Source organism: Apodemus sylvaticus, chromosome 11 (assembly GCF_947179515.1).
Source record: "Apodemus sylvaticus chromosome 11, mApoSyl1.1, whole genome shotgun sequence".
Taxonomy (NCBI): Eukaryota; Metazoa; Chordata; class Mammalia; order Rodentia; family Muridae; genus Apodemus; species Apodemus sylvaticus.
Window position 1 is genome coordinate 38,003,905 of NC_067482.1, and position 16,815 is coordinate 38,020,719.

General features: G+C 39.8%; 1 protein-coding gene across 2 annotated transcripts in view; it reads right to left on the reverse strand.

Annotated features, from left to right (window-relative positions):
* Atp10d (ATPase phospholipid transporting 10D (putative)) overlaps positions 1 to 16,815 on the reverse strand; it is a 95,403-nt gene that overhangs the window by 45,625 nt on the left and 32,963 nt on the right. For both annotated transcript variants that reach the window (XM_052197990.1, XM_052197988.1), the window contains exons 4-9: positions 12,486 to 12,690; positions 10,133 to 10,218; positions 6,112 to 6,218; positions 5,705 to 5,836; positions 5,054 to 5,181; positions 4,691 to 4,943 (exon numbers count right to left, since the gene is read on the reverse strand). In XM_052197990.1, the coding sequence (XP_052053950.1) occupies positions 4,691 to 4,943; positions 5,054 to 5,181; positions 5,705 to 5,836; positions 6,112 to 6,218; positions 10,133 to 10,218; positions 12,486 to 12,690 (911 nt within the window). The remainder of the gene's footprint in view (positions 1 to 4,690; positions 4,944 to 5,053; positions 5,182 to 5,704; positions 5,837 to 6,111; positions 6,219 to 10,132; positions 10,219 to 12,485; positions 12,691 to 16,815) is intronic.

Here is a 16,815-nt window from a genome sequence, read left to right on the forward strand (position 1 = left end):
CTAATGTAGATATCAGCTCCCAACCAGACTATTCATTAGGCATTTATAGTTTTCCTGGACTGAACGATACTACACACCAGACCTTTGGTTTATTGAATTATTTTGACATTCGTCTGAGCGGGAACTATTTTATAAGTAAAGAAATAAACTTTATTAATTTGTCATCTCACAAAAACAAACTTGATTAGTCTTTTTTTAATATTTTAATATCTTTTTAAATTTTTTATATTCTTAGTTTACATTCCAAATGCTTTCCCCTTTCCCAGTTCCCCCTCCCCATATGTCTCATAAGCCCTCTTCTCTCCACCCATTTCCCAATCACCACCCCCCCCTCCCATTTCTCTGTTCTGGTACTCCCCTACAATGCTGGATCAAGTCTTTTCAGAACCAGGGCCCTCTCCTTCCCTCTTCTTGGGTATCATTTGCTATGCTAACTGTGTCTTGAGAATTCAGAGCTTCTGGGCTAATTACTATCCACTTATCAGTGATTGCATTCCATGTGTATTCTTTTGTGATTGGGTTACCTCACTTAGGATGATATTTTCCACTTCCAACCATTTGCCTAAGAATTTCATGAATTCATTGTTTTTAATTGCTGAGTAGTATTCCATTGTGTAAATATACCACATTTTCTGTATCCATTCCTCCATTGAGGGACATCTGGGTTCTTTACAGCTTTTGGCTATTATAAATAAGGCTGCTATGAACATAGTGGAGCATGTGTCCTTATTGCATGCTGGGGAATCCTTTGGATCTTAAGACCAGATTTATTGGATGTAAGAGCCATGGTTCTGCGACCTAATGCTATAGCATTTCTGAATATAGTGACATGTATGAGTATGGCCAATCTCAACACATGTCAATCTCCCCTGTCAAATTTCTATGAGCCCAATTTTTTTAATTTTATACAAGTATTTGATAAACAAATAATGGATGAATAGGTATATAAATGAAATATCTCTAGTATTAGGAGAAATCTGTGGGTAGGGACTTACAGTTATTAAGGGTATTATTTTCATCAAAAGTCATATATTTGTGTATACATACATTCATTTTAATCTTCAAAATACTTTCATTTGGCAAGAACTATTGTTTTTCTTTGCACCTGAGAAAACTAACAGAGAACTGAATATCTAATTATGATTAATAGCTGACTAGAGAGAGCGGGGATTTAGTCTTCCTGCTTCTAAAGTTAGTACTCATACCTTACACCATAGGCCTCTACACAGTTCTAAGAGGTTCAATAATTGTTTTCTTTTTGTAGTATGGGTGGAACTGTACAACTTTTGCAATGGCTACAGGTTTTCAGTAGGTAGACATCAAGTATGCTTGTCAACATCTTAACTGTGTACTTGACTGTTCATCTCAACAAAGAATCCAATGAGGGAATAGTGCTGAGGTTGATAAAACTTTTCATACCTCAGGAAATTTATGGGTAATGAAATGTCATTTTTGAAACAACTAAAATGCCTCCACATAAATGGGTTCATGAAGTTTCTCTGAGCCATCACTGAGGGAATGAGGATCACACGGTTGTGTAAATTAGTATGACATCAAGTAGCTCAGATACCACTGTAGGACAAGCTTGCTCAATAAGTAGAACTTCTATAATGGAATGGCACAGAATGACTCAGCCTTTACTCATACCGTGGAAAGTTCTACCAACATATAGGTCAAGATAATTACAGTGTGACTCAGAAAGCAGAGTGACTCAGGCTAAACTTCAAGGCCCAGAGAGAACTGCATCAAAGATGTCTGTGAAAAGCCAAGGTTGATATCATATCACAAAACATAACATACTGAAATGATGATAAAGACCTTTAATTCCCATAGAGGAGCTTCTGCTTTAGTTCTGAGAACGTCTTGGAAAGGGCCAGGAACTCTTGTTTTCTGACTCACGGAGGAAACAGTCTGTTACTGTTCTCTGTAGCTAAAGGCAGGGCGTGCATTAAACAAATTATCTCTCTTGTGTCTTTTCCTTATTTAATCTCTAATGAGTTTCTTTGCCATTTCCTCAGACATTCCAAAACGTGTTCATGGCCTACTACTCCCATTGGTTTGTCATCTGAAAGAAGTAGGTCTGAGACTGAGGAAATCTTAGTATATCATAATTTACAGTGTGCGCTCCATAGGGCTGACACCAGGACAAACATAAAGCATTCAAAGGAGCTTCCTTCTGCACATCATCCACACATCTTCCTTCAAACCATCCACACCATCCTGGGCATCCCATGTTTCACCTACTTCTAAACAGCACACTCAGCCAACCTTCTTCCAACCATATCATCCAATACAACTGATACCCAAACCTCTGCTCTGAACAAATTCTCCATACATTTCATGTATCCCAAGAAGGTCTGATGTCCTGTCTCTAAAATACCAAATTACATCGGTGCAAAATGCATATCCAAAACTATCTGGCTGCCTGAAAACCAAACCAAATTTGGAACAAGTATTTCCGAGTACATACACATACATGTATGTGTATGTACATGTTCATGTATGTATGTGTATGAAAATGCATAAATGTGTGTGTACACATGCACACTCACTAGTGGAAGCCAGAGGAAGCTGCTTTAATTTTTGAGACAGTGTATCCCACTGAACCTGATTGGTTTGGATAGCTTAAAAGGCAATGAGCTCCATGGGTCCAGGGAAGCCATCTTGGTGCCTCCAGCAGTAACCTTACAGATGAATGCCATCACATGGTGGTTTTCGGTGGGTGCAGGGGATTTGGACTCAGGTCCTCATGCAGGCATTTTACCAAATGGGCCATCCCTCAACCCTAGGAATATCAGCATTAATATCACAATTAAAATGCTGTTTTTATAATTACACATGGATCCCACAATGGATCATGAGCTCCTTAAATGGCAGACCTGGTTCCTCTTTTCAAAACAAAAAGTAGAAATAACAGTAATAGTAACTCATATATAAGGTTTTTATCTGTGCCCTGCTCTGTGCATCTTTGCACAGATCATCTCAATGAAGCAGATACTACAATGGCCATTTTCCCTCCCTGATGCTCAGAGGCATTATGTACCTTGCTGAATCACACAGACGTTGCAGGTGGCAGAAATGGGACACAGGCTTAAGAGACTTGACTGCACAGTGCTGATTCTTAGATAGAGTTCCTCAGGGCCTCCATCGATCAAGAAGCTTACACACTGTGCACTAACAAGGCACTTGCCAGAGCATCCCAAATGAAGAGATCCAAGAGCAGTGCCTGTCAAAACTGATAAGTTTACCCAAAGAAAGTCCCAGGAAACTGTCAAGAGGACGGACTCCTCTGTGATAGCACTTACTGGCATTCCAAGGGTCATCCTGAGACAGCCAGAGACATTAGAGGAAAACCAAGGTCCTCTCAGAACCTGAAGTTCAGGTAATGATGATGAATTGATACATCATCAATTCCCAAAGGCATGTCATGACTTATGTTAACAGGAGAAACGGTATGAGGACACACTGAACCCCCTATGCTGTCACTGAAACTGTTTTGCAATCTATAATTATACTAATGTGAATGCTTATTTCTTAAATTACATTTTCAATAGTTTCTCTCTCTCTCTCTCTCTCTCAATAGTCTCTCTCTTAAGATAAGAGTAGCATTTTAATTTTCACTTTGTTTCCTTTTTCTTTGTTAGAAGTGACTTTTTGGACAGCCTTGGTGGCACATGACTTTAATCCCAGCACTTGGGAAACAGAAGCAGGTGATTCCTGTGAGTTCGAGGCCAGCCTGATCTACAGAGTGAATTCCAGGACAGTCAGCCAGGGCTGTTATGCAGGGGGAGGGGAGGAGGGAGGAATCCTGTCTCAAAAAAAAAGTAGCTTTTAAATTTTGATATGCATGCTAATCATGTGAAGATTCTGTTAAATGAGATTTTAATCACAGCTCCATAATTTCTAATCAGCCCAGGTGCTCTGGTATGGTTGATAATGCCAGGATGTGGGTCACACTTCCAAGTTGGCAAGTTATGAACACACAATAGTATTGCCGATGCGTTTACATCATTTGTATATGTGAAGGGGCTATTCTCATGCAGCAGTAGTCTTTATAGCATTCTTTCCAAGGCAATTCTTCTGCTAGAAAATCCTGAAACACTGGCCACAGAAACCCAGAGACTGTTAATAGCTTTCAAATCAGTAAATATACTATGTCTTAAACTACATACTGGGAAGAATCCATCCTTATCCCAAATCCGTTCAACCCCCACAGCTCCGTGTGCACAGCTGTATCAAGGAAGGCAGTGCAGAGCATCCATTCTACTTCAGCACTTCGTACCCTTCAGCATCCAGTGATTGTACCACAAAGGAGTAGGTCACTCAGCATCTACTAATCTCGAGAGCAGTGGTCCTCCACCTTCCTAATGCCGCAACCCTTTAATACAGTTCCTCATGTTATTATGGTGACCCCCAAGTACAATACTATTTTTGTTGATACTTCATAACTAATTTTGCTGCTGTTACAAATCATAATGTAAATACCTGTATTTTCTGATTGTCTTAGATGCTCCTTATAAAAGGAGCTCTCAACCACAGGTTGAGTACCGCTATTCTAACAGACCAATAATTCAGCATAAAGCCCATTGGGCTGAGTTAATTATCCAGTACTCAAACCTGAAAAACTTATTGCAGATTTAAGTAGTTGGGGAAAAGTTACAGGTGGTTTGTGTATGAATTATGCACTTACTGTTTTCTTCATGGCAGTAGTCAAACCCTGCCACACTGCACCTCCGAAATACCATCTTATTCTCAGTAAGGGTTCCTGTCTTATCGGAAAAGAGGTACTGAATCTGCCCAAGGTCCTCAGTGATGTTCAGGGCTCGGCACTGAATAGTAGAATCCATTTTCTCATTGTAGAAATCGACATCGCTCTGGATGAAATAGATCTGGCCAAGCTTCACGATCTCGATGGACACGTAGAGAGAGATGGGGATCAAAACCTAAGGAAGCACAAACAATTGTCAAAGGTTAGAGCCAGTGCAATCAGGTGACTATATAGCAAGATAATGGGCAAAAGTATGTCTTCTCTGCTAAGTGTGGCAGAAATTACCTGCAGCAAGATGATCATGGTCCAGAACACATAGAATCCGGTCAGCACAGGTGATACGACACGTCCATCCGGGTCAGGGATGTTAAAAAAGAGCATGTTTTCATACCTGCTCAGCCATATTCCGTGACCTTTAAAAAACACACAGACACCAAAAGAATGTGACAGAGAGAGCATGTAGATAGAGAACCAAACCCCTTAATAAAATACAGAGGCTTGCTTTGAACACTAATTGTCCTTAAAAACAAGCTCAGATTCAAAGAGCTACTCAGTCTCTTGTCCTTGGTTGTTCTCTCTGTCTCTGTCTCTCTGTCTCGCTGTCTCTCTCTCTCGTCTCTGTCTCTCTCTCTCTCTCTTACTCACAGCTACTCTTGTCCTTGATTCATTCTCTCTCTAAATCTCTCTTTAAATCTCTCTTTAAATCTCTCTCTCTCCTCTCTCTCTCTCTCTCTCTCTCTCTCTCTCTCTCTCTCTCTCTCAATCTCTTCCTATGTCCCTCCAGTACTGTGGACACACTCAACATCAGTGTTCGTCAGGCTAAAGGATAAGAGAAGAAAACGTTCAGGAAAAATTAACAAACAAAACTCTCTTGGGAAAACCAAACATGGATATTATTTTGGGAAAAAATATATTAGAAAAGTGATTTTTACCCACCCAGTGCACCAGTTAAACACATGACGATCAGAAGCAGGACACACCAGAGGACATCTGTGTTGGCTCTTCTCTCTAATTTACTGCGCTTATACCGAGGCCCACTGTTGTTGAGCATGGCTTTGGTTTCATGACCTGCATAGAAAGCACGGAATGTCTGAAAACGCACCATGCACGCGCAGGTAGCAAGCATCCCTGTTAAAAATCTCTCTGGTTAACCAATCCAAATCAAACATGGCTGCATAACAGTTTGTCAGTTTGATCTGTTTGTGTGGTTCGTTTTAGAGAACCAGGGTCTGTGAGGTCGGGTTCATCAAGACACAGTTTACCTTCTGTAGACTCCATCTTGAGGAATGTTAACACACAGGAGACAGCAAGGAGAGCACAGTGAAGGGAGGAGCAGAACGAACCTGCATAGACCACAATGCCCACAACGGCCTCTGTGTTTCTGATGGTGCACCCTCGGAGCAATAAATTCTCTTTGCTGAGGCCCACACGTTCTTTATTGGAATGTTCCCTGCAAGAAAGGCAGCATGTAGATTTATTTTTAAATGGCAAAAGTGGGAAGTAAAATAAGAGTCTGGAATGTTCTACACCCTGTGTGCTAAGTTTGACAGCTCACAGGGAAGGCTGCAAGTCTCTGGCCCACTTGCTTCTGCTGTTGTAATTACCTGCTGTGGGTAGGGGAATGCTGCCACAAGGTGCAAATTCCCGTTATTTCTAGAAGTTACTGTTTGTCACATTCCATTACTACAAGAACTCAAAAGTACTCTAAATAAAGATCCTGCCTTGCTAGAACACACTGTTTTTGGAGAACTTAGTTGATGAGGGAGACAGTCTTGATTTAGAAAAGTAGTCCTTTTGATTTGGCTGAAATTAAGAATCCTGCTGGGGCACTGACAATTGGTGGCTGTTCAGGCCATTCGATGAAAGACTGATTGGAAACTGCACAATCAGAGGTAAAGGCTGACACCACCCATCTGAGAACAGCACAGGGGACATCAGAGGTCTCCTGGCATACAGGAGAGGAGGTGAGGGCCCCAGAGTCTTTATCAGAGAATTACAACCTCAGGTCTGGGGCTTCTGAGGCTCTGTGATGCCCCCGGAACCACAGGCAGTATTTTGTTGGTATGTATGCATTTGTGTGTACCTATTGCTATTTTTAGAGACAGAATCTGATTCGTTCAACAGATTCTGCCTAAGGACAGCTGACAAAGTAAAAGAGTCAGAGAAAAAAGGTCAACCTCACTAGAAGGAGGCAGCTGGCCAAAGGCAAATGTGGTCAGTGCTTCAGCAAATACGCCCTGGCTCAAAGAAGGGACGGTATAGGGGAAAGGAGAGGGCGGGCTCAACATGAAGGCAAGGCGATCCACCCAAGCTGGAATGGGGAAAATGACCCCGTTTCTTGGGATAGGAAAATTAGAAGGTGATTAGCTAAATGTAATGTGTCAAGCTTACTCTGGTCCTGTTTTGATTGGGACAATTAACACAATTATTTTTGTTCAATCAGTCGAAAACTTTGAACAAATCCCTAGTATGAGATGAGATTAAGGAATGGTTTTGCTTCTTCTCTGGTGTGATAACGGCTTTATGTGTTTTATACTGTCTGCATCATCTCTGAGTATACGGAGATGAGTTCACAGGGAAGTGATGTGTCACGGGGCTGGGAGGAAGTGGGAGAGGTGGCTCACAGTTAGCACCACGGTGCGAAGCCATGACCGGGAGAGAGCTGGAGTGTTTGTCACACTTTCCCTTGCTCTTTTGCACGCTTGGAAACTTGTGTAATAACCCATTTCAAAATTATCAAAGAAGTAATTACTCGACTAAACTATAAGAGTATGGGGCAGAGTCAGCGAAATAGTTACAAAAACAAGCAAAAATAACCTTTCACACAGTGTGAAAAGGTCCTCTTGATTTTATCATTAAGTTTTGAAGGCTTTCTAAGCAACGACCATTAATCTCTAAGTAGCTTTTGTTTCTTCCTGAAGTGAAATTTGTCAATAAATCTAGCACCCTGACTCTCTGGAACTGCAAATAAAGTAAAAACTCACAGAAGTTTCATATTGAGAAGAAAAAAAAAGGGGCGATGGATCCTGGGTTGCCTCTCCCTGACCCATGCAAAGAGAACAACTAAAGAATAGCTACTGTTATTTCTCAACAGTTTATATTTATGAAGAATAATCTTACAATCATAAAAACCAATGAGCTTGTTCATTATTTTCTATTTGTGTGAAACTTTCAAGGAATAAAAAAACTATTAAAATTAAAAAAGGAAAAAGGATTCACATGAAGAACTTCAGAGGGCTGAGAAACACCTTAAGAAATGTTCAACATCATTAATCATTAGGGAAATGCAAATCAAAACAACCCTGAGATTTCACCTCACACCAGTCAGAATGGCTAAGGTCAAAAACTCAGGAGACCGCAGGTGTTGGCGAGGATGTGGAGAAAGAGGAACACTCCTCCACTGCTGGTGGGATTGCAAGATGGTGCAACCACTTTGGAAATCAGTCTGGCGGTTCCTCAGAAAACTAGGCATGACACTTCCTGAGGACCCGTTCGTTATACCACTCCTGGGCATACCACGATTCTTCAGCATGCAATAAGGACACATGCTCCACTATGTTCATAGCAGCCCTATTTGTAGTAGCCAGAAGCTAGAAAGAACCCAGGTGTCCTTCAACGGAGGAATGGATACAAAAAATGTGGTATATTTACACTATGGAGTACTATTCAGCCATTGGAAACAATGAATTCATGAAATTCTTAGACAAATGGATGGAGCTGGAGAACATCATACTAAGTGAGATAACTCTGTCTCAAAAGATCAGTCATGGTATGCACTCACTGATAAGTGGATATTAGCCTAGAAACTTTGAATACCCAAGATATAATCCACATATTAAATGATGTCCAAAAAGAATGGAGTCCCTGGTTCTGGAAAGACTCAGTGCAAGAGTATAGGGGAATTCCAGAACAGGGAAGTGGGAAGGGGTAGACGGAGGAACAGGGGGAGGGAAAAGGGCTTATGGGACCTGAGGGGAGTGGGGACCCAGAAAAGGGGAATTTATTTGAAATGTAAATAAAGAATATATCAATAAAAAAAAAAGGAAAAAGGAAAACGAAAGAAAATGGAAAGAGGTTGGCCATTTTACTCCCAGTTTTACAGACTTTATTCTAGCTGGGACCTAAACTTCTGTGCAAAGAGATGTCACTTCAAGAGGCATTCCTGATCTTAATCTAATGTACCTCCCTCCCTGAGCTCATTCAGTTTTACTTTGGAGGTTTGGCTGAGAGTCTGAGCTTATTCATTAGCCCAGGCTGGCCACACACTCACTATCAAACCTAGGCTGGTTTTGAACCTGTGGCAATCCTCTAGTCACAGCTTCCAAAATGATGGGTTTACAGTGCTGGCTTTATAGATGAGAAAGTTAAGACTAGGAATTCATATTTACAAGTGTACAAGTATTTACAAATGTAGGGATGCACCAGCCGGTTCTCACCGGTGTAACATTTGCGCAGAGTCCTTATAGCGGGGAGTTAAGACATGAAAACATCACCTCTAGAGTTCTTCTCTAGGGTCAGTTTTCCTCCCTAGAAGCCATATTTTCATCCTCAGTTCATGAGAAACATTGTTTTTTCCTTGAATGTCTTGGTATGCTTTAAATAACCAGGAAATGGAATCAAGACAGATTTGGTCTTTAAAAAAGGGAAATTAGGTGGAAAATTATCTTTTCCTGTCTAAGTAATTTTTTTCTTGTAAAAAAAAAAGTTAATGAGTATATATTGTCTCAGAGTCATACAATTTCTAAGTATCAGAAGCCAAGTTTGGTATTGGGAAAGACCCCACATTATAGGCGTCATTCGGGAAGGTTGAGGATGGTGCTCTGTGTTAATGTTCTGTGAGACTAAACACTGCTATGGCTTCCCATACTCTAAGACAAGCTTTCAAGTCAATGACGAAGTCTTTCCAACCAGAATGGCACACCTGCTACTCTGATTCCCACAGAGGGAACAGACCATCCTCTTATACATGCACAAATCCCAGACTTTAACATCTGCTGAGCCTAACATGGAGCTCACGAAGATGGGCATGGAGATCAAATCTGTCACATCAAGCTGAGACAGAACAAATTAAAGGCAAGCCTGGGCTACATAGTAAACTCAAGGATGGTCTAAGCTACATAGTCCTATAAGACATTCTTATACCATAGGAAGCGATTCTAGGAATACGTTTAGAGATTTCTATCAGTTAGATTATTTTATAATACTTGCAAATGAGCATTTATTAAATGACTTAGGTATACCAAATTTTAGAGGGCCAAACTGGAAGCCTCTAACGAGTTACACTGGGTATGAATTCACAAAAATGTTACTGAACTAAGTACACTTCCTTTCGCAGCCCACAAAATTAAGATCCACACCACTCACAGGAAGCCTCGGAATCTGCTGAGGTCATTGTTTGGACTTTCACATTCTATCCTACTGGAAAACTTCTCGGGATCAACTTCAGAGTCCTAAAAATATTAAAAAAAAATCACAGAAGAAAAAATTTAAGATTAGATCTTGGTATTTTAACATTGTATCATTTTGACCAATTCTTTTTTTTTTTTTTTTTTTTTTTTGATGTATAGAAAAATGTGTGGATGAAGTATATTCTCCTTTTATTTCTATTTCTGTGGCAAGTATTTGACACAGGTTTATTTCAGCTTACAATTGCAGGTACAGTAGGGAGGTCAAGGCAGGAACTGAAATCATTCCAATCACATTGACCAATTCTTAATACATACAATAATTAACACACACACACACACACACATATGAGAGCACCAGAACTTCCACTCATGGAACAAACATTAGTGTCATAAGCCATGGAAATATTTTGTTGTTAACTATAACCCAAATTCAGAGCATGTGGAAATACCTTGGAGTCCATAAGCATTTGATCTCAGCCAAAATTCATAAGTAAAATTCCCAAACAAGCAGGACATCACCATCTGTCAAAATTCTCTCGTGGAGCACAGAGATACTTCTATAATTCTCTAATGAAACCAGTAGCAATTATAGGCAAAAAGCCTTTAAAAACATTGTCTTGGGCTAGAGAGATTGCTCAGTGGTTAGGAGCACTGGCTGCTGTTCCAAAGGACCAAATTCAATTCCCAGCAACCGCATGGCAGCTCACAGCTGTCTATAACTCTGGCTCCAGGAGATCTGATATCCCCACATAACATGAAGGCAAAATACCAATGCAGGTAAAAACAAAAGCAAAATCAATACACTGTCTGTAGGACGTGGCTTCATTAAGAACAAGTACCAGCTCAGACACGGTGGCTCATGCACATAATTCCAGCACTTAGTAAGTTTGCTGAGTTTAGAGCCAGCTGGGGTTATTATGTAGTGAAGTTCAGGCTGGCCTGGTCACAGAGTGTGAAAAGAAACAGAGAGAGAGAGTTTGGTTACAGCTATTTGGGTAATATTTTTATAGTGCTGTAGCGAATACAGAAAGCACGAACTCGATGATAATATGATTTGATTTGTAACTAATCCCTACTGAATTCTTTTGATCGACTAGAATCTACACTGTGTATTTTAACTCTAAATAATTTCTTTTTCACAGTCCACTGAGGCCGGTGCTACAATCCGGCTTAGGAACAGCTGCGGATACACAGAGGACCAGATAGTTTGCCCTAAGTTCTCAATACAATCTACAAACTACGAGGGAGTGACTGTGCTCATGTAGAATTGAACCTAAAGTATGACTGTTAGCCAACTGGCAGAATTTTAACATGTACTTAGGGCTGTGATAAACACGAAGATATGTGAGATGTCGTCCAAATCCTAGGAGTCAGGCGGCTTATGAAAGTGACAAAGACATCGAGCTCAGAGGCAGCTGGACCATGCACAGGACAATCTGCATGAAGATCCACACATGGAAAAAGAGCCTGGATACGAGAAGACATGCTAAGGTAGCAGGAGGCTGATATAGCTTTATTTATGTATATAAGATGAAGAAATTCCAATTTACTGGTCCTTCAGATTTTCAGGTTTAAAAAAAAATGGCAATTAAATTTAAAATTGCTTTATCTCAAGTGTTTCCAGATAGAAGAAGGAAAGTGATGTTTAGCTACAAGCACGGTGTTTCACCCGAGTCAGACAATGAGGCTACAAAAGAGACGCCGTGTCCACGTTACTATGAGGAAACTCAGTCATCGTGTACCTGAATAACTTCACAAGATCCTCACTTTGTGGACAAAAGATGGAAAGCATCCAGTGGCAGAGTGAAGATTTACTTACTCAAATGTCTGCCAGTCTCATTTCCCTTACCACAGCAAGATGAACAGCCTAGAGGACTATGGCTTGAGAAACCATGGAAGTTTATTTCTTTTAAGCTTTGGAATATAGGTAATTAGACATTTTAGGAACAATAATGAAAACACAAAATATAAGTAGCACAATGATGAAAACACAAAATATAAGAGTAAGAAATGAAATTCTCCCATGATTGTTTCTACTGCAGATGAACTCAGCTGGTCTCCAATGCTGCGTCAAACAATCTGATAGAGGCTCAGAGAGTGTGAACTCCCAAGTCACGTTCATTCTATTGTCTATAAAACAAAACAGGTGTCCACTGAGAGCTGAAAAACGGACTGAGCCTTCTGCAGTTCTATTTAGTCAGTGGTAAAACTTAAATTAAAAAATCTCCTTATCCAGTAACTACGCTAGCCCAGACCTTTCCTGAGGAGGTGGACGGAGCATCCGGAGCCCTTAGCCGGATACAGCTCACCTGCTCCGCGCAGCCGCGCACCACCTGCCTCTGCTTTAAATTGCTCTCTCCGTCAAGGCCTGAAGTCTCAATGTGGCAGATTCCATCTGGGTCTGTGGAAAAGAGTAAGACCATGTCTGCAGGGATGATCTCATTGCAGGACAGGCGGATGAAGTCCCCAACGGTGACGTTTTTCCAGCAACAGTCAATGTACTTTTTTTCTTTCCTAAAATTGAACAGAAAAAAAAAAAATTAAAAAAAAAGAAAAAAAAAAGTAGGCCTGGAGAGATGAGTTGGAAGCTAACAGCACTGGCTGCTCTTCCAGAGGTCCTGAGTTCAATTCTCAGCAACCACATGGTGGCTCACAGCCATCTGGAATAGGATGTAATGTCCTCTTCTGTCCAGGGACAGCTATAGGATAGGGTACTCACATACATAAAATAAATAAATAATTCTTTTTTTTAAAAAAAAAACCTATTAAGAGGAAACATAATTATTTCTTAAAATCTTAGAGTTTAAGTTATGTCTTTTCGTGTATTAAATGCTAAGGGAGACACTACAGAATTGGTAAAACAAAATTTCACAAAGGTTTCATTTTGCTTTAGTTATTAAGTCTCTAAAACTTAATAACTTAGTTATTAAGTCACTTAAACATAAAGCTGACACTTAAAGACAGCTTTTTCTCTCTCACTGTGAGATTATTTGAACTCTTCAGCTGTTTGAATGCAAATCTAAGACAGAATTATAATTAACATTATGTGAATATATTCATATGTTCTTGCACATGATTCTGTGATGTGGTAATAAGGACCCACAAGTGACAGAAGACTCATTATCTGATCTCAGAGAGCCCTGTGACACACACTATACTGGATAATTACTCACATACAACATTTAAAAACAATTCTTTTCTCCCATATTATCACCTCTAAGTCTTGCTCAATAGAAATACAAGCAGCCTTCTGTATTCTGACGCTCCATATCTGAGGATTCCAGCAACCGTAATTTGAAAATATTTGAAAAAGAAAAACCATGTACAAAACATGTAGAGATTTCTCTTCCTGCTATCATTCATAAATGAAATGAATGTATTGACTGTAGGCATCACTTTTACATTGTATTCGGTATTGTAAGTATGTAAGGATTAGCTAATGTGCACAGAAGAACAGGCATTAAAAAAAAAAAAAAAGGCTGGCGCATGTTGGTTGCATAAGGGATGTGGGCATCTCTGGGAGTCTCCTGTGCACTCCTCTCCCCTCCCCGCCATCTTCCCCAAAACTGCAGGCGAGATTACTCCTGACTCAGCAGCATCTACATAAAGGACGATACCTTTTATGCCTTTTAAAAATACTGTTTTGCATTCTACCCTTTTTATAATATCTCACTATCTGTTAACAGTTTTTAGTTACTGTTTGTTTGTATATGTGTACACTGGGCATGGGAGCACACACTTGCAACGCCAACATTCAAGAGGTTAAGGTCTCAAATATAAATAAATAGCTGCAAAGCTACTTATTTTCTATTATAGTTATAAAGATGGGATTTGTAATCACTCCAAAGAATTTGGAAAGCAACATAAATTAATCTAGCTGCATTATATGCTAAAAGTCATTAATTCATCAGATTAACTGGAAATGCTGCCCTAGGTTACTGGAATAGCTTCTGCCCTGCAAACTACATCAGCAACGTAAACAAGTGCTAGGGTTGAAGGGCTAAATAAATGTAAACAGGCATATAGCCTTACAGGTGTCTAGTGCACAAGACTAAATCTAACTATGAGAAACCTTTTACTATCTTAAGGATTTGTTAGTCTACAGAGAAAGACAAATCAATAATTTTTTGTTTTTTTTTTTTCCCCAATACTCTCCCCAGTATCTATGCACACTACGGAATTTTTCCACGGAGAGAAGTTAACAGAAAATTTTTCACAAAAGGTAGAGGCTCTATTTGGAAAGTTCAGTCCTATACACCACCCATACCTAGGAAAAGGGAATTCATTCTACAGAAAATGGAGTCACTACAGTTCACAAAAGAGGTGAACTGTGTCCCTGCTCATTTCCATAGCAGAGTATCAGACTACTTTCTGAGCAGCAGCCTAGTTAGTGGCTAGAATAGACGAGAGAACAATGGAAAGTTACTGAAGTAATTCAAAGGAGGGATGAGAAGGCTCAGAATTAAGGCTGTTGCAGCAGAGATGAATAAAAGATTAAATGAAGACATATTTAGGTACCAGGGAAAGCTATTTCCTGACTCCTTACATGTAAGCAACTTCAAAGATGACAGAATACTTCCTAATTTGCATGACGGGATGATAGATGATGCCTTTTGTGTCCCAGATTTTGGAAGCAACTAGTTACAGCTGAGGAAGGGGAGCACGTTCATTTTAAGAAGTTTTATGTGACGTGAATTGTGTAGTTGAGGTGCTTTTAGCAAGCATAAAATTTTTATCCAGATACTTCAAGTGAAGATCTAAAAGGCGACTGGCAACAGGCAAAGAAGATACAAGAGTCCTTAGGGGGAAGAAACTTTAAGAAGACAGAAGGTGAAAGGACAGGGAAAGGGACCTGACGTCATAAAGGAAAAGAAAATTTCAAAGAGAGAGTGATGCCAGTGCACACCTACAAGGAGACCTTGTCTAATGAGGACCAATACGCCTGTGGCATTTGCTCATCAGGGCATCTGATGTCTTTCTAGAGAGGGGCATGGCATGAAATCTGTTGAGAGGAAGAATGAAGGAGTAAACTCACATCACCAACACAGCGCTATTTAAAGGTCAGAAAAGACCCAGGACTCCTGAGGGCATTTGTTATACCCACTATTTGTTTAAACCTTTTTATTGTACAGGTAAATGGTCCTCCTAAGGCCAAGGGATGGGTGAACTGACCCCAGTTCGTGATACTATTGGAAAGTGATCTAACACTTCAGAGCTGGTTCCCCCTGGGAAGAAGTACGTCATTTGGGGAGTGTGCTTGAAGGGGTTGTTGAGACTCCAGCCCTTTGTCTCCTTTCCAGGCTTGTAAGGTGAGCAGTTTTCTCTGTCATGTCCATAAAGGCAATGAGGGGAGCAGGCCACAGGCAGACGCTTTCCAATGGTAAGTCAAAGAACCCTCCATCTTTTAAAGAAGATTCTATCAGGCATTTTATTACAGTAACACAAAGCTGACCAAACACGAAGGCTAACCATGTCAATCACACAGAAAATACCCAAGTTTGTTTAATAACTGTGTTTTATGATGTCTCTAGTGTCTCGGTAACTTTACGAACAGCTCCTATCTTATATTTCTGGTTGTGAGCCTAGCCTTTAATGGCTGAGCCATCTCTCCAGCCCAAACAGCTCCTATCGTGAGGGCAATCTAAAGAAAGTGATGTTTCAGTATTAATGCATTCTAACTTAATTGGGCTATTACAGGGCTTAAGTGTTCAATTTTTACAGTATTGTTTGTTATTTTTATATGGTATTTACCCATAGAAATTAACCACTTTGGGACAAGCCAGATATTATGAACATGAAACAAATTGTTTGCATAGAAATGTCAACCCTCTTCTTCCAAACATTTGCTCCATTTAATAGCTCCATACTTTCATCCTAAATTTTATGAGAAATATTTTCTTCCATAACCTTTTTAAATATTCCACGGGCATTTAAATTAGCATATGTAAATCAACATGGTATGGCTTCATAGCCTATTTTTATTTCTTTTTATCTTTATTATTCCAAGGACAATTTGGGGTAGAAAACATAATAAACATTATTTCTTCCATAGCTCTGAGCAAAGATAAATTGCCTAGAATATTGGTAAAAATGATAGAAAGTAACCCAGTCTCTTATAAAATGAAGTCATGAAGTAATAAAATGGCTATTAATAGACTAGAATAGTATATTTCATCAATAAATGCATATGAAAATTATCCCAGAGAGGCTCTACCAGATCTCCCATTGGACAGTTAACATCTAGGAAACTGAGCAGTACAGTTACAAAGTCATATATGCTAACTAAATGACTTGCCCACATGCCAAGAAACCCTCTTGCTAACTACCATTAACCTGCCATTATAATGCTGGTGGCTAACCTATCCTTAGCTCTTAAAATATACTCTTTGTGGTGCTTGCTGTTTTATCATTACATTCCTGATAAAATAAATTGGACATTAGCTATCTTATGTAATCTGCCCAAGGTTACAGAGATAGCGAGTGGGGAAAAATCAAGATTATAATTTTTTAGAAGAATACAGACATCAAAGCCACATTATTGCCTGTAAACTAGTGGTAAAAGGCCACAAGTATTTACACATACAACAATCTGTATGCAAAGGGCACATACACGTACATATTACGCAGACTGTCCTTCCT